Source organism: Garra rufa, chromosome 23 (assembly GCF_049309525.1).
Source record: "Garra rufa chromosome 23, GarRuf1.0, whole genome shotgun sequence".
NCBI classification, from domain to species: Eukaryota; Metazoa; Chordata; class Actinopteri; order Cypriniformes; family Cyprinidae; genus Garra; species Garra rufa.
In genome coordinates, this window is record NC_133383.1 from 36,541,997 (window position 1) to 36,565,048 (window position 23,052).

The 23,052-nt window shown below is 35.0% G+C and overlaps 2 protein-coding genes across 2 annotated transcripts; one reads left to right on the forward strand and one right to left on the reverse strand.

Annotated features, from left to right (window-relative positions):
- The first annotated feature begins 646 nt into the window (after positions 1-646).
- On the forward strand, positions 647-16,004 carry rasgef1bb (RasGEF domain family, member 1Bb). Its single transcript, XM_073829753.1, has 14 exons — positions 647-949; positions 6,686-6,875; positions 6,970-7,092; positions 9,600-9,737; positions 10,108-10,332; positions 11,168-11,242; positions 11,363-11,455; positions 11,738-11,840; positions 11,950-12,029; positions 13,137-13,232; positions 13,319-13,414; positions 13,500-13,623; positions 15,379-15,451; positions 15,579-16,004. The coding sequence occupies exons 1-14, from the start codon at positions 942-944 to the stop codon at positions 15,598-15,600; spliced, it is 1,446 nt and encodes a 481-aa protein (XP_073685854.1). The 5' UTR covers positions 647-941; the 3' UTR covers positions 15,601-16,004.
- Positions 16,005-19,482: 3,478 nt separating this feature from the next.
- On the reverse strand, positions 19,483-22,976 carry prdm8a (PR/SET domain 8a). The gene is made up of 3 exons (XM_073829307.1): positions 22,970-22,976; positions 22,671-22,901; positions 19,483-20,441 (listed from the first exon to the last, which is right to left on the reverse strand). The coding sequence occupies exons 1-3, from the start codon at positions 22,974-22,976 to the stop codon at positions 19,483-19,485; spliced, it is 1,197 nt and encodes a 398-aa protein (XP_073685408.1).
- Positions 22,977-23,052: the final 76 nt, after the last annotated feature.

Sequence of the window (23,052 nt, forward strand, 5' to 3'; positions counted from 1 at the left end):
CACGTTAAGCGTTTTTCACGTTAAGCGTTTTAGAACGTCCCTCACTTCATTCTCATAATTTCATAATGTACTAAAGTATCAACAATTTACTCAGGTGTATTTAATCAAACGGACTTTCTTGGTAACGTTACCTGTAACACTTACCTCATGCTATTTTTAGGCTTCTGGTGACCATATGAGTTAGCAAAGCTTGCTTTTTGCACACTTCAAAATCTCAGGGAATGTAGTAGGCACTTCCTGGTATTGTTTGCATATTGTTTCGTGAATAATACTAATGCAGCTACATCCTCATTTGATGACACCAGTGGCGCTGAATTTTTTCACCTTTATATTTGAATATCATTTGCCTTAGTTTATATTACGCAATGAATTATATAATATGACACCCTGTAGATTCAACCGAGTCAAAATGACTGATACTGATGAATTCTGGAAAATAAAAAACAAGTGAAGGGTGTGTACTATACACAGCCTCAGTAAACTTGAACCTTCAAAACAACCTATTGTTTTTGTTTGTCAGTGGTTTGTGCGCGTTGGGAGTTGAAGGACGTCGCGCTGACCAATAAGATCACTGGGAAATTTCAATTTGTTGGTTCTTGCGTCTGATTGGTCAGTCTTTCCTTGTGGGCGAGACCGCATTTTCCGGTTTTCCTTCTTAATGCTTTCGGTGTTACAGGAATTCGATATTAGTTTCTCATGTTCACGATCTGGATTATTAGTACGACAATGGAGACCGTCGATCATCAAAAAGTATCCGTTTGCGCCATGTTAACAATGAATTGATCATTAGTATCGCTCGCAAAAGAAAGATAAGAAGACCATCAGCGAGATTTCATTGTAAGAACGCAACTTGATCCGGGGTGTCCACGCGTTTTGGAGTCTTTTTGTTGGACTTCCTTGGATATCCATATCGTTAGTTTTCTTGTGCATTTACCTTTTAAATGTTGTGGTAAGTTTACAATGATTTTAAATCACTGTCTTTCAAAAAACTTTTAAAATGACAGTTTCATTCTGCTTAAAAATTGTTGCATGTATATATTTATCGAATGTGAAATTGTGCAAACAATACAAGTATCGTTTTAAAATTAAATCTTTCAATAAGACATGTGGTTTACTGCATATTTAGTTAAACTCTTTCACTTTTCAGATGTCGCAAGTTTTTTTTTTTTTTTAAATCTGTCTGTTTGAACTTGTTTTTGTTTCGCTTGTGTTGCTCATACATGTGTAAGAGTGATTGCACATCGTCCATCTGTGATTTTCAGACTGGTTTGATGAGTCAGTGGTAGTTAGTGAAGGGCAGATTCGTGTAATTACACGGACTGCACCGTCTGTTTACCATCTCTTCCTCCTGTTTTCATGAACTGCCTGCATTTTGTGTATTTTCCTTGTAAACCCACTGAATATGACCTGTTCCAGAAAAGTTTGCGAGTTGTTTACTACGCTTCTCCAGGGAAGTGACACATTTACAGGAGGACTTCATCCAGAAATATAATATAGTCAGTAATTCCTGTTGCTGACAACCTCAGTCAACATTTACTTTCATTTAATATTACCTTTTCTGTTCCACACAAGAAAGTAAGTCATACTGGTTTGTAAAGTACCACTTTACAATAAAGTGTCATTTGTTAACATGAATTCCAACATGAACAAACAATGCATTTATTACACTATTTATTATGCAGTTGTTTGTTCATGTTAGTTCACAGTGCATTAACTAAACACAACTTGATTTTGATTTAAATAATGCATTAGTAAATGTTGAAATTACCATTAACTAAGATTTAATAAATGCTGTAGAAGTTTGTTTTTAGTTCATGTTAACTAATGTTACCTTATTATAAAGTCATACGGGTTTGGAACAGCACGAGGATGAGTAAATGATGACAGGGTTACAATTTGTGTGAACGATTCCTCTAATTGATTGATGAATAAGCAACGAGAAAAATCACGAGAGTCATTCGAAAGGGATGATTCGCACGTAACGTGGTTGGTCAGTGAGTCACTGTTGTCATAGAAACATTGTTGCCAGTCAAATTAGTTGTTTTTGGGTACATTCAGAATTGGGAACGCTTTCTTTTTAGCATGTCAGATCAGGCTTTTATCTCAAATGAGCAATTCTTCCCTCTGTTTTCTACATGAAGTGGAGTAGAAAAGTAGGTCTGTCATATAGGATGCATTGAACTCAGTAAAGGAGATAAGTGGTTCAAGAAAAGAAGAAAAGACTTCTGCCTTTAAACCTGCTTGACCACAAGACTCTTCCTTAATCCAATAACAGTGTTTGGGGTTAAGAAGAGTATACCTAGTATACAGGAGCTTTAGAGATTGCAGAACAGGAGGGAAATTAACTTTTCTTCTGACCTCCATCTGCTGTAATTGGTAAACACCTTTTTGCATTTTGCATTGTGCAAATAATTATAGTGTCAGCATTCACTGACACCTTACTGCAAATAATAGTGCTTCAGGTCCTTCTGGGAAGTTCATATTTATGAGTTGGGAAGTTGTAATTATGACAACAGGTGCTTTTGTTTTTTTATTCAGCTAATGAATGTTTTTTTTGTAAAATGAATCATTATATTCTATTATAACCTATTATAATTGTCCATGCAACCTAATTTGAATGTAAATAGGAAATAATAATTTAATTTGAGCAAATTTGCTCTTAATACAGACACTGCATCTGACTGTAAATATCTGGAGCACTTTTGTAACTTTTACTGACAAGATTGCTAATAATGTTCCTGTCAGTTGTCAAAAGTGTCACTTGCCCGATTGGTGCTGTGTTGTAACTAACTGGCTTACGTTGATTAGGTATTTGTGCCTTAACAACCAACAGTTAAACTTAACCTGTTAACTGTCCAACTGTTTCAGCATAGACCTGATAATAACATCAAGTCAAACAAGTTATAAATAGGAAATAGAAAAAAATAACCAAATATAAAAGGAGCTTTCCACTGATGTACAATTTGTCTAGATTAGAAAGGTTTACACTGGGATAATTGGGCCCACAGCTTGGCCAGTGACTGTTAACAGTAAGGGTCAATTGATTATCGCCGCCAGTTTAAAGCATTTTTATGGTTATTGTTATCGATCATTTTCAAAACCGATTTGCTGATAAAATAATTTAAAAGCATTCAAAATTCTACATTTTGACATTTATTTTCAATTTTACACCAGACATGTATATCGGTTTAAAATATCCGTTATCGTCTACTTTATCTGTAATAATCGTTATCGGTCGACCCCTAGTTAACAGGTTAAAGATAGTTTTCTGTAAAGAGAATTGCTAGTATTGAAGTTGAAGTGTTTATAAATTTATCCCTGTTACATCGTCTTGTTTACTTATTTTAAACTGACAGCTAAGGTTTGGGCCAGTGTCAAAAGTGACACTTGCCCTGTTGGTTCTGTTTTGTAACTAACTAGCTTATGTCGACCTAGTATGTGGGCCGTACCAACCAACAATTAAACTTAACCTGTTAACTAACCCACTATTTCAGCATAGACCTGATAATAACATTTCCAACTGAACTCTGTGAATCTTAAATGGTTTGAAGTTTGGTTTATAAATAGTTAAAAGTTATAAATAGGAAATAGAGGGAAAAAAAAGTTGTCTCGATTAGAAAGGTTTACAATGGGCTAATTGGGCCCACCGTTTGGCCGGTGACAGTTAACAGTAGGGGTTGACCGATTATCGGTACCGATATTAAGCATTTTTATGGTTATCTGTATTGGTCATTTTCAAAACCTATTTGCTGAATTTGTTAGAGCCCTTGTTATTCATAATTCTGACATTATTTCATTTTTACACCAGACATATATTTTATTTCAAAATATCTGTTATCCGTCTACTTGATCTGTAATAATCGGTATCAGCCCTTAAAAACATATCGACCCCTAGATAACAGGTTAACTGTGTTTTATGTAATGGGGATTTGCTAATATTGAAGTTAAAAGTTCATAAGCATAATTTAGAATGGTCTGGAAAAGAAAAATCAGTATTATTCGAAGAAATGTGTGTTTTATGAATTTGTCACATCGTCTTATCTACTTATTATAAACTGAAAGATAAGGCTTAAGCCAGTTGTCAAAAGTGACACTTGCCCTGTTGATTCTGTTTTGTAACTAGCATGCTTATGTTGACCAAGTATGAGTGCCTTAACCAGCCATTAAATCTTGAATGGTTTGAAGTTTGTTTTTTGTTTTAAAAAGCACTTTATTAAAGTCAAACAAATTATAAATAGGAAATAAAATCACCAAATATGAAAAGAGCTATCCAATCGGGCCCGGACATAGGCATGGGCAAGGTGGGGCAATGCCCCCCTAAATGCTGTGACTGCCCCCCAAACGTAAAGGCATGCAAAATTCAGAATTTCATAAAACAAACAAACTAAATAGCCTTATGTTATTTATCTTATTTACACAAAGGCATGTCATTTCTGTCTCTACATGATCGCGCGTTTACAATGTCTCCTCAGCGAAAACACGGACAGGATCGCGGACTCCATTCATAAAAACCGACTTTACTATAGCGCGGAATACCACGGAATTCGACATTTTTGGATTAATAAATCAAAAGTTGGTCTGTCACTTAATTCAAATCGCAATATGGACTAGTGTCTGTGAAAACTGAAATGCAAAAAGACTGGAAAAAGAATTTAAAAAGACTGATGATGATGGCAATGTAGAGTTTGTAGACCTCTCCACCATTTGCAAATATCTACACGGGTATAAGAATGCCTTTCCTCAGCTTGTGAGTGGAATATCATCTGCATCATGATGCGAGAGCTCTTTCTCCACTTTGTCTCGTGTTCTTATTCCCTTCCGCCGCACTATTGCTACATGAAAGAAAAATAAATTTAGTTATTCTGGCTCAGGAGAAGGGCATAACCACAGGCCTAGATATGGATGCATTTGTTAGTCTTTTTGCACAGAAAAGCAGACAACTGATGCTTTAATGATTGTTATAAGCCATGCTGTGTACAGAACAAGAAATAAAAACGACAAAAAAATACACAAAAAAAGAAATGAAAAAAATATATAAATAAAATAAAAGACAAAAAATGAAAGGATAGATAGATAGATAGATAGATAGATAGATAGATAGATAGATAGATAGATTTAAAAAGTAAAAATTAAAAAAAAAAAAACATAAATGCAGCCTCAAAAGGGCACAAGCCAGTGTCCCAAGCCCGGGTAAATGCAGAGGGTAGGGCATCAAACATAAAACCTATAAGACAAATCAAATGGATCAAAGGAGAAGATAGAAATATGGATAGGTGGACTAATATGATGACAGCATAGTTAGTATAGTTTTCTTTGCATAGATAATCAGAGAAGCTCACCCACACCCCCAATATTCTACATGCACCCCCTACTGGGGCTGGCTAAATCCGGCCCTGTATCCAATATAAAACTTGTCTAGGTCAGAAAGGTTTACATTGGGTTAATTGGGCCCACCACTTGCCCAGTAAACAGTAGGGGTTGACCGATTATCAGCACCGATATTAAGCATTTGTATTGTTATCGGTATTTGTCCTTTTCAAAACCAATAAAATAAATTAAAAGCATTTAAAGAGTTTTTGTCAGAGCCCTTGTTATTCTTAATTTTGACATTTTTATTTTTACATTACACATCTATATCTCTCGGTTCAAAATATCGGTCTACTTAATCTATAATAAACGGCCCTGAAAAATAGGACTAATAAGGTTTGGGCCCATTGTCAGAAGTGTCACTTGCCCTGTTGGTGCTGTTTTGTAACTAACTAGCTTATGCTGACCAAGTACGTGTGCCTTAACTTGTTAACTGTACCACTGTTTGAGCATAGACCTAATAATAACATTTCCTGTAAATCTTGAATGGTTTGGTTTCCTTTTAAAAAAAGCACTTTATCGAAGTCAAACAAGTAATAAATGGCAAATAGAGTAAATTGTTGTATATATCCATATATTGACATGTATCAGTTCAAAATATCGGTTATTGGTCTACTTAATCTGTAATAATCAGTATCGGCATTGGCCCTGAAAAACATATCTGTTGATATGTTAACTAGTTAAACTTGGTTTTCTGTGATAAGGAATTGCTAATATTAAAGTTGAAAGTTCATAAGCATAAGTTAGAATGGCCTGGACAAAAAAAAATCTGTGATGTTCTAAGAAATGTTTATAAATGTATCCCTGTCATGGTATCTTATTTAAACTGACAGCTAAATGTTTTTTTAAACTCTCTTCTGGCACAAAAACAATATATTTGTTTAAAATCTAGTACAATTTTTTTGTTGCTCTTAAAAATAAAAGTGCTTTAAAAGGTTCTTCACAGTGATGCCGTAAAAGAACCATTTTTGGTTCCACAAAGAACCATTCAGTCAAAGGTTCTTTAAAGAACCCTCTCTTTCCTACCTTTTCATAATCTGAAAAACCTTTTGCCACGAAACAGAAAGGTTCTTCAGATGTTAAAGGTTCTTTTTAAAACCATTTAGACAAAAAATGTTCTTCTATGGCATCGTGAAGCACCTTTAAACACTAAAGACAATTTTTAGTTAAATCAGCTCAGTTCGAGACTAGTAGATGCACAAAATAAAGACTGCATGCATGTATCTGTGTTCATCTGGTGGTGGGTGTTTATTTCACACCTTGTTTCAGAGGGATGCTGCTATGCAACTTACTGAATGACTAATGTTTTCATCCACAGGTCCAAAATGCCACAGACAACTCCGTATTCAAGCAAATTCAACCCTAGCACTTACAGCAGCAGCCATAGTCACCGCCAACCGGTGGAGGAGAACTATGGAGGTCTGCACTACCGTGATAATAAGCTTGTTTCTGGCTCTCTGGAAGCCCTGATACAGCTCTTAGTCCCTACTGTGGACTATTACCCTGATGTAAGTATACAGCCCTCACAGTGATAATTAGTAGTTGCACGGTAAATGTCAACGTTTGACTGACGCTTGAGATTTTCCTGTCATATTTTTGTAGAGATCATACATTTTCACCTTCCTGCTAAGCTCCCGTCTCTTCCTGCATCCGTTTGAGCTCATGTCTCGTGTTTGTTACCTCTGTGTGGACCACCACCGGGTTGGCGACCCACAGACAGATAAGGTAATGTTATATCACCAAAATGAGTCATTTTTCATCACAACATTGCTGGTAATGTAACTCAGTAAATTGCATAACCATGCGGTAATGTCTGTTTTTGGGTAATCCAGTGAATTAATCAAACTTCGCCTAGAAAGGTACTTGGTGAATGCAAACCACAAGATAAGATTATTCATAACAACTGACTGAATAGGTCTGGCATCAGTGCCAAAACACATTCACGTTATATAACCCTTACACAAAAGATTCAAAAGACTCATACAGAATTAATAATTGAAGCCATGTTTGAATCATCTGTAAAATAGCTGTTACACGCACACCTGTGTGACAACTCATGAATCAGTTTTATTTTAGAATGCCAACATGCAAACGCCATGTGACACAACATATCAAAACGAAATCACTCCCATTAGGGGTTTGAATCGTTGGAATCATAGCAAATACATTAAGGAATCATTCACCCAAAAAATAATATTCTGTCAGCATTTACTTGTTCCAAACCTGTTTTAGTTTCTGTCTTCTGTTGAACACATAAAAAAGATACTTTAAAAATGTTGGTAACCAAACTGTTGCACTTCCCATTAACTTCCAGTATGTATGATCTCCATACTATGGAAGTCAAAGCGTACCAGCAACTGTTTGGTTACCAACATCATCTTTTGTGTTCAATGTAAGAAAGAAACTCATACCGGTTTGTAACAACATGAGGGTATGAAAATGATACCTAAATCTTGATATTTAGGTAATTTATTCCTTTAGGTTAAGTTTAAGTTTTCAGTTTAATCTAACATTTTTCAATTTTAATTTAATATGTATTTATTAACATTTTAAATGCATTTGTTGTATCATTTACATACTTTCCCTATAGTATCCTCCAGTGTTGGGAGTAACGCATCGCAAGTAATGCAAGTTTTTCTTTAGTAACTACTAAAGTAACGCATTACTTTTTAATTTAGAAGAAAATATCTGCGTTAGTTTTTACAAATTTTTTTTTTTGCCCCATTTATTGTTCGAAAGCTCTCCTGTCCGGGAAATCGGGAGTAAGATGTTACTTTAGTTCTAGACTAAATTAAATTATTAAATTAATTCATAACTAAATTAATTCACGTCACTCACAAAAAACAGATTCACTATTCTTTATTAAATTTTAAAAACATTGAAAAAAAAAAAAAACTCAGAATGTGACGGACACCTGCAATAATTTAATGTTCAATGTTCAAATATCCTTTACGTATTTAATCCCGTATTTATTAACCAGTGTCTTTTGCTACCTTTGATGATCCAATTCAACCATACTAAGCAAAAATTACTCAACACAAACATTGAATTTACTTTTCCCTCAGCCTGAGGCTTTTGGTGTGTTAATTTGCCAAAAATAATACTTTCTAAATGAAAAACAAACAAGCAAGCACTGCCCAGATTTAAAAAGTAATGGGAAAGCATTACTTTCCATAAAAAGTAACTAAGTAACAATTAACGCAATATTGTAATGCATTACTTTTAAAAGTAACTTTTCCCAACACTGGTATCCTCTGCAAGAAATAAAATATATTTTAGACATTTATTGCACTAGAACGTAACTTAAAAATGTCCCATTTATGAGGATCTTCCCCCTGAGGCATGCTAGAAATGTTGATGCATTATATAGGGCTGTCACTAATGATTATTTTGGTAATTGAGAAATCTGTCAATTATTCTGACAATTAATCGAATAATTATAATTCATTTTTTTGTTAATAAAAACCGACCTAAGTGTACAATAGCCTTTAAAATGATTTAAAATGCATGTATAGTTGCAACGAGGCAATAATTAGTTGAAATAGAGTATCAAAAGCAAGTAATCATATGGTTTTAATGAACAAAACTGTTAAAATACATAATGTAGCTAATGTACATTGCATTATAACAAATGACTTACACGTTACTGTGAAATGTTTAGTTGATCTTTAATATTTGGCCATTTCTTTACATCAGAAATGCTACAGCCAACACAATTTCTTAAATATGTGGACATCAAAATGTGTAAACTTGAGGGTTTGAGCTTTGATTTTGAAATAGAACAGTTAGCATATTGAGAAAGATATTGATGTATTCGTGACGTTTGTGAATTCACAATAGCATTATGCTTTATGATTTTTGAATGGGTTTAATATCATGCAGCCTTGGACAACAGTCTAATAATGCGTTTCATCGATTCTCATCAGTGGAATAAGCCACTTCCGGTATTTTGCCGAATACTTGACACAGGCAAAATGTGATCGAGGATTTTTTTAAATCGTGACATCCCTAATTTTATATATATGTAACTTATATCATAACTTACTGATTTATTTTTGTGTTTAATTTAAATGATTCATAGCCAGTTTAGATGATTCACTTTACTAAAAAAAAAATACTTGATAATCTCAGATTTTAGTAAACACATGATTTAGTAGATGTTACCTAATAGCTACTATCTAATAATGAACTGTAAATGATTCAGTGCTAAGTTGTCCTGCGTTACTCAACAGAAAAGAATACGAGAAATGGCACCGAAAATCGTGCAGCTGCTCACAGAATGGACAGAGACCTTTCCATATGACTTCAGGGATGAGCGCATGATGCGCAGTCTCAAAGAGATGACCCATCGCCTTGCTTTCGGAGATGAGGTAAGCAGAGATGATGCCATCCTGATGATCTTGCAGAAATATCACGATTGCATCATGTTATTTGTTTTGGAACTGAGTTGAATCTCGAATAAATGAATAATGACATACGGCTAAATTCTAAACAGCTTTCGTATGCACATATCAATATATTGGAGATGTCACAACATGACCTGGATTTGGAGCCAAATGCAAATGCGTTGGATTTGCATCTACGCTGTTTGGCTCCAAACCCTCTGACGTATTTCCTTTTTGCTCAAGCTGTGATATCAACAAAACAGCTTACAGCTACCAAATGTTGTTTTTGGCTGCAAAAAAACAGAGTGGATATTATAATGCTGACGTAGGAAGTGGTTGTTTTGTTTTTGACTAGCTCTCACGGAGGGCCATGCAGAGACTCATTCAGCGCCTCTTACGCAAGCTGACCACCCTCGGACAGTACGAAGAGTCGCTAGCGACATCCAGCGCCACGGCCGCCGCCATGGACAGACCACTCGCCCTCAAGTCTAAGCAGCAGTTCGTACGCAGAGACGATTGCGTTTTGAACCTATGCGAAGATCCTTTCGTCTTCGCCCAACAGCTGACACACATTGAGATGGTGAGTGACAGCGAGGTTCAGTTTGATTGGATTTATTCTTAAATAGTTCACACACAAATTTACTGCAAATTTACTCCCCCTCAGGCCATCCGAGATGTAGATGAGTTTTTCTTTTCGGAGACAGATTTAGAGAAATTTAGCATTGCATCATTTGCCTACAAATGGATCCTTTTCAGTAAATGGGTGCCGTCAGAATGAGAGTCCAAACAGCTGATAGAAACATCACAATAATCCACACCACTTCAGTTTATCAATTAATTTAAAGGGAAAAGCTGTGTGTTTGTAAGAAGCAAATCCATCAAAATGTTTTTAACTTAAAACCTTTGCTTCTGGCCAAAATATGCGTCCATAATCTATAATATTGCTTTCTCCAGTGAAAAAGTTGTCACAAAAGTTGAAAGAGAGATAAATATGCACAGATCAAGCACTGTTTACAAGTGAAAACAGTCCAAAATAGATCGAAATAAATGTGTAGGTGGATTTGATGTGAGAGAACAACAGGAGATTATTATTATAATGGATTATGGACTCCTATTTTGTCTAGAAATGGTTTAAAATGCCTTGATGGATTTCTTACTTTCAAACACGCCGCTTTTGGTTTCGGAAGATGTTAATTACTTGTGATGTTTTTAGCAGCTGTTTAAACACTCATTCTGACGGCACCCATTCACCTCAGAGGATCCTTTGGTGAGCAAGTTATGTAATGCTAAATGTCTCCAAATCTATTCCACTGAAGAAATGAACTTGCATACATCTTGGATAGCCTAGTTAAGATCAGTTTTAATTATAATGTAAACTACTCCTTTAAACCTGCTCTCATTATTTCTACCTGTAGGAGAGACTCGGTTATATTGGCCCTGAAGAATTCGTCCGAGCATTTGCTCAGAAAAGACCTTCAGACAACCATAAGGTAAGTGGGTCACACAGCTGTACTCAAAGATTATGTAAGACACTGTGAATGGAAACAGAATAGCTGCAGATAAGGAAGAAGCTTGGCGATTTTAGTGACTGTTAAACTTTTGTCCGTCAGAGTTTCTTCAGCAAAAGGAAAGCGAGTAACCTGGAAGCTTACATCGAATGGTTCAACAGACTGAGCTACCTGATAGCCACAGAAATTTGCATGGTGAGCGCACTTTCGTCTATTTTGGGAATAAACCAATGCAGGCTAGCAGGAAAATATCATCTTTTGTTGTTTACGTCAAAAGTTATGTAACTGCTCCGTCAGCGTGTTCTGAGCGTGTGTGGTTGATTTAGTTACTTTTGAAAGATCCAAAGCTAAATGCTACTTCATTTCCAATGTAAAATCTGCTTCCTGAAGCAAAACCGGTTGAGAACACTGCTTTATGTAAATGAGTATGATTTGCAATCACTGACACTATGCTGCCCTCTGCTGGGTTGTCTTCAGCCGGTGAAGAAGAAACACAGAGCAAGAGTGCTGGAGTTCTTCATAGACGTGGCACAGGAATGCTTCAACATTGGCAACTTCAACTCATTAATGGCCATTATTAGTGAGTACACATTAAATTATGTTATTAATTTTAAAATGCAATGTTGCAAATACAGTTTTGTTAGCCACTGACATGATTTCAGATTATTAACAATATTTTTACCTTGTAGCTGGGATGAACATGAACCCTGTGTCCAGGCTGAAGAAAACCTGGAATAAAGTCAACACAGACAAGTTTGACATCCTGGTGGTAAGGAAGCTGTTATGAAAAAGAGTGAAAGATACGCAGTGGGGTCCAACAGTCTGAGACCACCGTCTAATTTAAACCTGGAAATACACAGGGTTTAAAACATAGAAACAGTAAGATACATTTTTATTAAAAATTCTGCACCACTTCGGTCACCAAACAAAGAGTTTACTCCAGAATTCAAATTTCCTGCTAATTTACTCACCCCCATGTCATCCAAGATGTTCATGTATTTCTTTCTTCAGTCAAAAAGAAATGAAGGTTTTGAGGAAAACCTTCCAGGATTTTTCTCCATATAGTGCACTTCAATGGTGCTCAACAGGTTGAAGATCCAAAATGCGGCTTCAATGCAGCTTCAAAGGGCTCTACACTATCCCAGCTGAGGAATAAGTGTCTTATCTAGTGAAACGATTGGTCGTTTTCTAAAAACAATAAAATGAATACACTTTTTAACCACGAATGCTCGTGCTAGTTCTGCGTTGCGCATCTACGACTTCATGCATTACATAATCACATTGAAAAGGTCACGTGTGGTTAGATCTTTGTCTGTGTACTTTGGTTCAAAAAGAAGGTAAAGTGGGAAAACTCCATCTCATTTTCTCCTCCAACTTAATTGTCCAACATCATTGTTTTACTTCCCTTTTTTTTTTTTTTTTTTTGTAAAGGCCATTTGACTTTCTTTGCACGCTCTCCTTGTAAACACTTGAGTCAGCAAGATGAGCATTTGTGGTCAAAGTATATAAATTTGTATTTTTCTTAGAAAATGACCAATCTACTAGATAACATGCTTATTCCTTGGCTGGGATCATGTAGAGCCCTTTGAAGCTACATTAAAACTGCAATTTGGACCTTCAACCTATTGGCCACCATTGAAGTCCACTATATGGAGAAAAATCCTGGAATGTATTTCTTAAAAACCTTTCTTTTGGACTGAAGAAAAAAAGAGTAAATTATCAGGATATTTTTATTCTGGAGTAAACTAATGATTTAAAAAATGTAATGTTATTACAAGTGGTCTCAGACTTTAGACTTCACTATATAAGGATATGTTTTAAACTATGTGTTTTTCTAAGCACACAATTGATTTTGCTGTTTGTTTTGGTATCTTAGCACCAAATGGACCCATCGAGCAACTTCTACAACTACCGCACTGCATTGCGGGGAGCAACTCAGAGGTCTAGTACAGCGCACACAAGCCAAGAAATGGTAATTTTGTGTTTTTAATGCAATATTTAATTGAAATGCTTATGAAGTGCATGTGTATTTAATATGAATTCACTCTTGTCTTTCAGATCGTTATCCCGTTCTTCAGCTTGTTCATAAAGGATATCTACTTCCTGAATGAAGGCTGTGTCAATAGACTGCCTAACGGTCAAATCAATTTCGAGGTAAGTTGACGTAATTCTAATAATACTGTATCAATTGGTTATCTAGTAGCACAAAAAATTAAGCTTTTCTTTACTCCTCTTACAGAAATTTTGGGAGCTGGCCAAGCAAGTGAGCGAGTTTCTGTCATGGAGGCAGGTGATCTGTCCTTTTGAGAGGGACAGGAAAACCCTTCAGTATCTCATCAGCACACCAGTATTTAGTGAAGATGGTGAGCATCACTTTTTTTTTTTTTTTGTACTTTCAGTTAGACGATTAGATGGTGAAATGTGTGGAAGCCCATTTCCACCACTGAATAAAAAATAAAAAAGGTAATTGCGACTTTTATCTCACAATTCTGACTTTTTTGTGTCACAGTTACGAGCTTGCACCTTGCAATTCTGACTTTGATTCTGCGATTGTGAGATATAAACTCACAATTATCGGTTATAGAGTCGAAAAGACTGATATTTTCTCAGAAATGCAAGTTTATACCTCACAAGAAAAGGCACAATTGCAAGACATAAACACGCCATTCTGAGAAAAAAAAGTCTCAATTGCAAGACACAAAGTTACTATTCTGAAAAGAAAAGTCACAATTGATTGATATAAACTCAATAATCTGAGAAAAAGTCACAATTTTGACTTTTTCTCAGATTAGCGAGTTTATATCAATTTCAGAATAGTGACTTTGTATCTCACAATTCTAAGTCACAATTGATTAATATAAACTCACCATTCTGAGAAGAAAAGTCACAATTGTGAGATATGAACTCACCATTTTAAGAAAAGTCACAATTGCAAGATATAAATTCCCCATTCTGAGAAAAGTCACAATTGTGAGTTTATATATCAATTCTGAGAGGAAAAAGTCACAATGGCAAGATATAAACTCACCATTTTAAGAGAAAAGTCACAATTGTGAGATATAAACTTGCCATTCTAAGAAGAAAATTCACAATGGTGAGATATAAACTCACCATTTTAAGAGAAAGTGTCACCATTTAGAAAAACTCACCATTTTGAGAAGGTCACAGTTGCGAGATATAAACTTTACATTCTGAGAAGAAAAGTCACAATTGTGAGATATAAAATCACCTGTCTGAGAAGTCACAATTGATTGATATATGAACCCACCAATTTGAGAAAAGTCACAATTGTGAGTTTATATATCAATTTTGAGAGGAAAAGTCACAATTGTGAGTTTTTATCCCAATTCTGAGAGAAGTCACAATTGATTGATATAAGCTCACCAATCTGAGAAAATCACAATTGCGAGATATGAACTCACCATTTTAAGAAAAGTCACAATTGCAAGATATAAACTCACCATTCTGAGAAAAGTCACAATTGTGAGTTTATATATCAATTTTTAGAGGAAAAGTCACAATTGTGAGATATAAACTCACCATTCTAAGAAAAAAAATCACAATAGCGAGATATAAACTTACCATTCTAAGAAAAGAAAAACCACAATGGCGAGATATAAACTCAATTCTGATTTTTTAAAAAAAAAGTCACAGTTGTGAGATATAATTTGCCATTCTGAGAAGTCACAATTGTGAGGTTTATTTATTTTATTTTTTTCAGTGGCGGAAATAGAAATGGCTGTAGGTGTTTTGCAAAAAGAAAAAAAATAATGAATCAAAATTAATTATCCAAATCATACAATGATGTCACCTATTTCTATTATGTTACACTTTATTTTAAGGTGACATAGTTATAGTGTAATTACACATAAGTATTGAGTAATATTAATTATTTTCATGTACTCATATATATATATATATATATAGGGATGGGTTTAGGGTTTGGTTTACGGTGAGTTGCTTGTAATTATGCATAATTTACTGTCATTACATAGTAGGTACATGCAATGTTACTACGTCACATTAAAATAAAGTGTACCAATATTTCTATGTATTTCTGTATATTTTCTGTAAATTAAATGGGTTTGTGGAATAAATATATTTGTGTTGTTTTTCAGAGCTCCAGCTCGCTTCATATGAGAGTGAAGGTCCTGAAAACAATCTGGAGAGGGACACACGCCGTTCGCTCAGGTATGAACTTTTTTTCTGAAAACCCTTGTTCCAGACTTTTATAAATTTTTACAAAGATTTTACTTGCTGCTACTGTATATGCGCATTCAATTTTATATCCCGTTTGTTTCCCATTACTCTACTCTAGGTCGTCGCTCAGTAGAATGTGAATGGTGAATTTGGGATCGTGTCCTGACACGAGGACTGATGGCACTGAAGACTTTGAAGGACTTTTCTAATCATGACACTTTTCTGTGGTTTCATCGCTGAAATTGAGGCTGGATTCTCATTGTGACAGTAACACTATGCTAAAGGAAACATACTCATCTCATTTACCTCAAGAACCTTAATGAAATGTGTCATAAACATGCTATAGATCTCTTGGGTGAATTCAGAGCATGTCGCTGGCTGACCTGTTCTATTACTTTTTGTTTTGTTTTTGCTTTTGGTAAGTGGTATCAATAGTTTGTGTACTGAACATATTTGTTACAATATCAAAATGATATTTTTATGTGTATAGTTTTATGTGATCAGTGTAAATGTTTCCCTATAAAGGATCTCTGAATTAAGCTGATTCTTGTATGGTCTCTATTTTTTTCATTTTTCATTCATACAGAATGTTTTATATTTATTGATTGATTTATTTGATATTTATTATTTTAACTTATTTTTTCATTTTTATATTTTGTTTATAGTAGTCAGTTGATAGTGTACAGTCGTGGCCAAAAGTTTTGAGAATTACATAAATATTGGAAATTGGAAAAGTTGCTGCTTAAGTTTTTATAATAGCAATTTGCATATACTCCAGAATGTTATGAAGATTGATCAGATGAATTGCATAGTCCTTCTTTGCCATGAAAATTAACTTAATCCCAAAAAAAACTTTCCACTGCATTGTTAAGAAGGCTTCAGGGCATCCAAGAAAGTCCAGAAAGCGCCAGGATCGTCTCCTAAAGAGGATTCAGCTGCAGGATCGGAGTGCCACCAGTGCAGAGCTTGCTCAGGAATGACAGCAGGCAGGTGTGAGCGCATCTGCACGCACAGTGAGGCCAAGACTTTTGGAAGATGGCCTGGTGTCAAGAAGGGCAGCAAAGAAGCCAAAGAAGCAAAGAAGCTTCTCTCCAAAAAAAAAAAAAAAACATCAGGGACAGATTGATCTTCTGCAAAAAGTATGGCGAATGGACTGCTGAGGACTGGGGCAAAGTCATATTCTCTGATGAAGCCTCTTTCCGATTGTTTGGGGCATCTGGGAAAAGGCTTGTCCGGAGAAGAAAAGGTGAGCGCTACCATCAGTCCTGTGTCATGCCAACAGTAAAGCATCCTGAGACCATTCATGTGTGGGGTTGCTTCTCATCCAAGGGAGTGGGCTCACTCACAATTTTGCCCAAAAACAGCCATGAATAAAGAATGGTACCAAAACAGCCTCCAACAGCAACTTCTTCCAACAATCCAACAACAAACAATGCATTTTCCAGCACGATGGAGCACCGTGCCATAAGGCAAAAGTGATAACTAAGTGGCTCGGGGACCAAAACGTTGATATTTTGGGTCCATGGCCTGGAAACTACCCAAATCTTAAAGGAACCGTATGTAGGATTGTGGCCAAAACTGGTACTGCAATCACTTTCAAAATACTGTAGAACGGTGTATCCCCTCCCGCTCAACCCCTGACTCGAGGTTGCCAGCTAAGCTGCAGGAGTAGGCTGCAACAAGCTTCAAGTGACGAGTCCTACACAGTAATTTGTTTTTCTTCTGTTAATTATGTTTATGCTTCACAAGAGATGTTTTGCGAAGTAATTATGTATCGCAAAAATTTACAGTTGGCGATTAGCCAAATATTTCGCAAAGATGTAGGCTACTGTAATACCACAGGTCAGTCGGAACATAGATTGTTTTCATACCCTGCTAGTGGTGCGATATAAAGCTTTTTATGAACGCATTTAGTACTGCCGACCGTGGAAAATCCACTATGTACTGAAGCAAAGTTAGCCAAACATAGATGAATCTTACTTGTCCAGGAGAAAATCAGCAACGTTGGCGTCAATCTTCAAATTCTTCTCCGTTTTCAGCTGTCTCCATCTTTCAAAGGCATCTCCTATACCAATCCTTGTTTTATTTCGGACTTTGTCACAACGTATTTCGGATTCATAACGAGGTCTTTTAGGTTTGTAACGTTATACATGTTTTATCCGACACCGTTCGTAGCTGTAACTAGAGCAGACAGAGCTGGCAACCCGTCTCACAAAACTCTACTGACTTCGTGATTGGTAGATAGCTGGAGGGTGGCGCCTCAGACCAAAACACAAAATGACAACAATAACATCAGTTGAGGGCTGCAACTCTCACTTTTAAATGATAATATCCTGGCCGGACCACTGTTGTCAGTGATATAAGTATTTGAAATGAACATGATTTCTTAATGTCTAGTGACATGTCAGGGCCATTTTATGATTAACTGACATACATTTCTTACATACGGTTCCTTTAAAACTTGTGGTCAATCCTCAAGAGGCGGGTGGACAAACAAAAACCTACTAATTCTGACAAACTCCAAGAAGTGATTATGAAAGAATGGGTTGCTATCAGTCAGGATTTGGCCCAGAAGTTGATTGAGAGCTTCTGGGCCACGACTGTAGAGATGGATAGCAAATAAGTATTTTTGCGCCACCTAGTGGTCAATCTAGTGTTGCTACTACAACTTGTGACCAGTTTAGATAAAATTTAGATAAAAATTCAAGCCATTTGACAGAAGGAATACAAAAAGAATGTGTTTGTGCTCATGAGTCAAAAGTTTTTGAACAGTAAGATTTTTAATGTTTTCTAAAGAAGTGTCTTCTCATCAAGCATGCATTTATTTGATCTAAAGTACAGCAAAAACAGTGCAATTTTTTAAATATTTTTTACTATCTTTTTCAGATAAATGATGTTTTCTGAACCTGAAACTAAAAAAAAAAAATACTAAAAATTTTTTACATAATAATAATAAATGTTCTTTGAACAGCAAATCAGAATAATAGAATGATTTCTGAAGGATCATGTGACTGAAGTAATGATGGTAAAATTTCAGCTTTAATATCACAGAAATAAATTACATTTTAAAATATATTCAAATAGGAAACAGTTTTACATAGTAAAAATATTTCAAATTTGTACTGTTTTTGCTGTACTTTAGATCAAATAAATGCAGGCTTCTTTAAAAACACTAACAATCTGCATATGTATATGTTTTTTTAAAGGATGGTAAAACATGGTACAGTTGTTTTCAAATGGTATTTATTTACTTTCTTCAAATAAATTAGAGCATAAACACAAAGGCGCACCATGAGTAAAGTAGGCTACAGTATTATTTAAAAAATAATAATAATTACACAGGATAATTAATTTTAGGTTTACCTAATTTGGCTTAATTTTGCCAGATTTGCCTGAATAAGCATTATATATATATATATATATATATATATATATATACATACATACATATTTTTTTAAGGATGGTAAAACACCGTACAGTTGTTTTTAAATGGTATTTATTTACTTTCTTTAAATAAATTAGAGCATAAAAACACAAAGGTGCACCATGAGTAAAATACAGTATTATGAAAAAAAAACCTGAATTTTAATTTTAGGTTCACCAAATAATTTGCCTTAATTTTGGCAGATTTGCCTGAAAAGCATTTTATTAAAATACATAATTTCTCAAAATTGTATTATTAAATACTTTAAAAAGTACCTAACAAACCTAAATATTAAACATTTTTTATGTTCAGTAAGTGATGCCCCTTCACATTCCCTGCCGATGGCATTGGCAAAAACATAATATATATTTATCACAAAATATATAACAAGCTTATAGAGAAAGACATTTAAATTTAAGACTGACATTTAATATACAAATTGTAAAAAAAAAAAAAAAAAAAAAGTAAACGATTTTTAAAAAAAACATTTGTAACAACATTTTAGATTTTGGAAAAAAAAAACTTTTGCAGAAAATATTTTTAATTTATATTTATTGTTTAATTTGTATTTTAATCATTTGTATTTTTAACATGAACTTATGTATGAGACGTCATGTGACGTGACAAGTGATGGCGCTCTCTAAACGTTTCGTTACAAATCAGACACTTCAGCCTTTGGTCTCTGTTCCTCGATTTTCTCTCATCTGACAGCGCACTCTTGTGGTGCGACCTCATGTGTTGCACCAGGTCTGATGTCATATGGAAAGAAAGGTTGCATTTAGCGCACCAGTTCTGGATAGGTAGACCAAGAGAAGAGAGAGAGGGGGTAAGTGGATGCTGCAGCCGAGAGGTCTTGGCCCAAAGGTTTGCGCTGGGAAGAAGAGCCAACTGTTTTGGAAGATCCATGTTTAGTAAAGCAGAGCTGTGAAAGTTGAGTGGGAGAATGCTGGGAAGGATAGCCATCTGGTTAGGGATGAGGTTGCTGGTAAGACTGGCTGACATGATACGAGGCATGATGTGAGGAGGTTGCGTGAATGCACTCCTCTTGTTCTTTTTACCTTGTACGTCGTTTGACACTCTAGTGGTGAACATAGACTTGGTTGCTATTGTAGTAGATTTCAAATCCTGCTTGCCTGGGTCTGCTGTGCAGTTGTCATGGAATTGCAGTTGGCTGCACTGAGAATTTCGGCCCTTGCTGAAAGACTTTTTGCTGGCGGATGACCAGGAACGTCTATTCACTCCATTAACACAAAACCTTTTCACTAATACCTTTTCTTTTCCGTGGGTGTCAGAAGTTGACGGTTCGCCATCACTCTCGTCTGTGTCTGATTCAAGAGAATGTCTTCTTTTAGGGCTCTTTGCATCTGTGGGACGATTTTTCCTGCAGTTCTCCAGCTCTCGTGCTAAATTGTGGAAGTTTGTGGCAGGTTTATACATTTCTGGAAGGGTGGGTTCCTTCAAGAAGCTTGTAGGTTTCTTTGTACAGAAAAATCTCTGGTGTGCCAACAGAGGAAACTCAAAGAGAAAACTTTGTTTGCATTCAGAGCACATGAAACCTAAAAGAGAAAGAGATAAAAAGTCATTTTACATTTCAGTGAAACAGTTATGTATTGACAGGTGATGACAAGTCACTGAATCATTTACTTAACAGCTTTGTTCAAAAACAAATAAATCAGCGTTTTCGAGTGACTCCCAGAAACTCAGCCAATTTTTTTAAAAAGGACTGTATATTAAATTTTTTAAACATGTAATTACAATTTCCAAAAATTAGTCTAAAACTTTGTTTTACCATAAAAAAAAAACAAAAAAAAACAATAAGAACAGCTTTTAATATAATTGATAAAGACCACTATTTTGGATAAAAAAAACACTGATTCATTCAGTATTGAAACATGTATGGTTGATTTATTGAATTGTATTAATGAACAAAACAAGTGACTGTCTTTATTGGTGAGTCACTGAATTATTCACTTAATGGATTTATCCAAAAACACTGATTCATTCAGTAACGAAACATGTATGAGTGATTCATTGAATCATTCATTCAGCCAATTTGTTCAAAAACACTGATGCATTCTTGAACGTAGTGAATGTCTTTATCAGTGAGTCATTGAATTATTCACTTAACTGATTTATTCAAAAACACTGATTCGTTCAGTAAGGAAACATGTGATTCACTGAATTATTCATTCAGCCAATTTGTTCAAAATCACTGATGCATTCTTGAACGAAGTGAATGTCTTTATCATAAGGTCATTGAATTATTCACTTAACAGATTTTTTCAAAAACACTGATTCATTCATTAATGAAACATGTATAAGTGATTCATTGAATCATTTATTAAGCCAATTCGCTCAAAAACACTGATGCATTCTTGAATTAAACAAGTAACTGTCTTTATCAGTAAGTCATTGAATTATTCAATTAAACGATTTATTAAAAAACACTGATTCATTCAGTAATAAAACGTGTCATTCATTGAATCATTCATTCAGCTAATTTGTTCAAAAACACTAATGCATTATTGAACGAAACAAGTGACTGTCTTTATTAGTGAGTCACTGAATTATTCACTTAAAGAATTTATTTAAAAACACTGATTCATTCAGAAATGAAACATGTATGAGTGATTCACTGAATCATTCATTCAGTCAATTAGTTCAAAAACACTGATGCATTCTCGAATGAAACAAGTGACTGTCATTATTAGTGAGTCATTGAATTATTCACTTAACAGATTTTTTCAAAAACACTGATTCAGTCAGTAATGAAACATGGGTTTATAATTGAATCATTCATTCAGCCAATTCTTTCAAAAACACTGATTCATTTAGTAATGAAACATGGGTGATTCATTGAATCATTCATTCAGCCAATTCATTCAAAAAACCTGATGCATCCTAGAACAAAACAAGTGAGTGTCTTTATCAGCGAGTCATTGAAATATTCACTTAACTGATTTATTCAAAAACTCTGATTAATTTAGTACTGAAACATATGAGTGATTCATTGAATCATTCTTTCAGCCAATTCTTTCGAAACACTAATGCATTCTTGAACAAATGAAGTGACTGACTTTATTAGAGAGTCATTGAATTATTCACTTAACCGATTTATTAAAGGAAAGGAAAGGAAAGGAAAGGAAGTGAGGTGAGGCCAAGTATGGTGACCCATACTAGGAATTTGTGCTCTGCATTTAACCCATCCAAGTGCACACACACAGTAGTGAACACACACACACCGTGAACACACACCCGGAGCAGTGAACACACACCCGGAGCAGATAAAAAACACTGATTCCTTCATTAATGAAACATGTATGAATGATTCATTGAATCATTCATTCAACCAATTCGTTCAAAAACACTGATTCATTCAGTAATGAAACATGGGTGATTCATTGAATCATTCATTCAACCAATTCGTTCAAAAACACTGATTCATTCAGTAATGAAACATGGGTGATTCATTGAATCATTCATTCAGCCAATTCATTCAAAAAACCTGATTCATCCTTGAACAAAACAAGTGAGTGTCTTTAACAGCAAGTCATTGAAATATTTACCTAACTGATTTATTAAAAAACACTGATTTATTCAGTAACGAAATATGTATGATTCAATGAATCATTTATTCAACTTATTTGTTCAAAAACGTTGATGCATTCTTGAACGAAACAAGTGACTGTCTTTATCAGCAAGTAATTGAATTGTTCACTTAACTGATTTATTCAAAAACACTGATTCATTTTGAAACACTGCATAAATATATAATGCATTCAAACCTTTTGTGTTCTTTTGCTCCATGCTGAGGCCAAGCAGTTTGGCTAGTTCTCTTCCATACCAAACGAAAAGCTCTGTGTTTTCAGGAATATCCTTTATGGCTCTGAAAAATAGATGTCCATTCTTCATATACGCTTCTAGATTTTGCTCCTCTGCGTTCCTAGCTGACTGAATCATCTGCAGACATTCGCCAGATGCTGATGGGTCCATCTGAAGAAAGCAAAGGATCTGTCCTTAAGATCTGAAAATTAATACACTTACTATTTGTAATATGACAAAAACATCTATGCATAAAGGATACCTATCATTTTAGATACAGTTTTAGATTTTAAACATCTAACGTAGTGCAGTAAAATCGATTAATCACTATTAATTGCATCTAAA

Coding starts and splice junctions, on each gene's coding strand:
- prdm8a (XM_073829307.1), bottom strand. Junction 20,442..22,670: donor GGAGCAAAAGAACACAAAAG/GTTTGAATGCAT, acceptor TTTCTCTTTTAG/GTTTCATGTGCTCTGAATGC.
- rasgef1bb (XM_073829753.1), top strand. Junction 11,243..11,362: donor GACCTTCAGACAACCATAAG/GTAAGTGGGTCA, acceptor TTTGTCCGTCAG/AGTTTCTTCAGCAAAAGGAA. Junction 15,452..15,578: donor GACACACGCCGTTCGCTCAG/GTATGAACTTTT, acceptor ACTCTACTCTAG/GTCGTCGCTCAGTAGAATGT.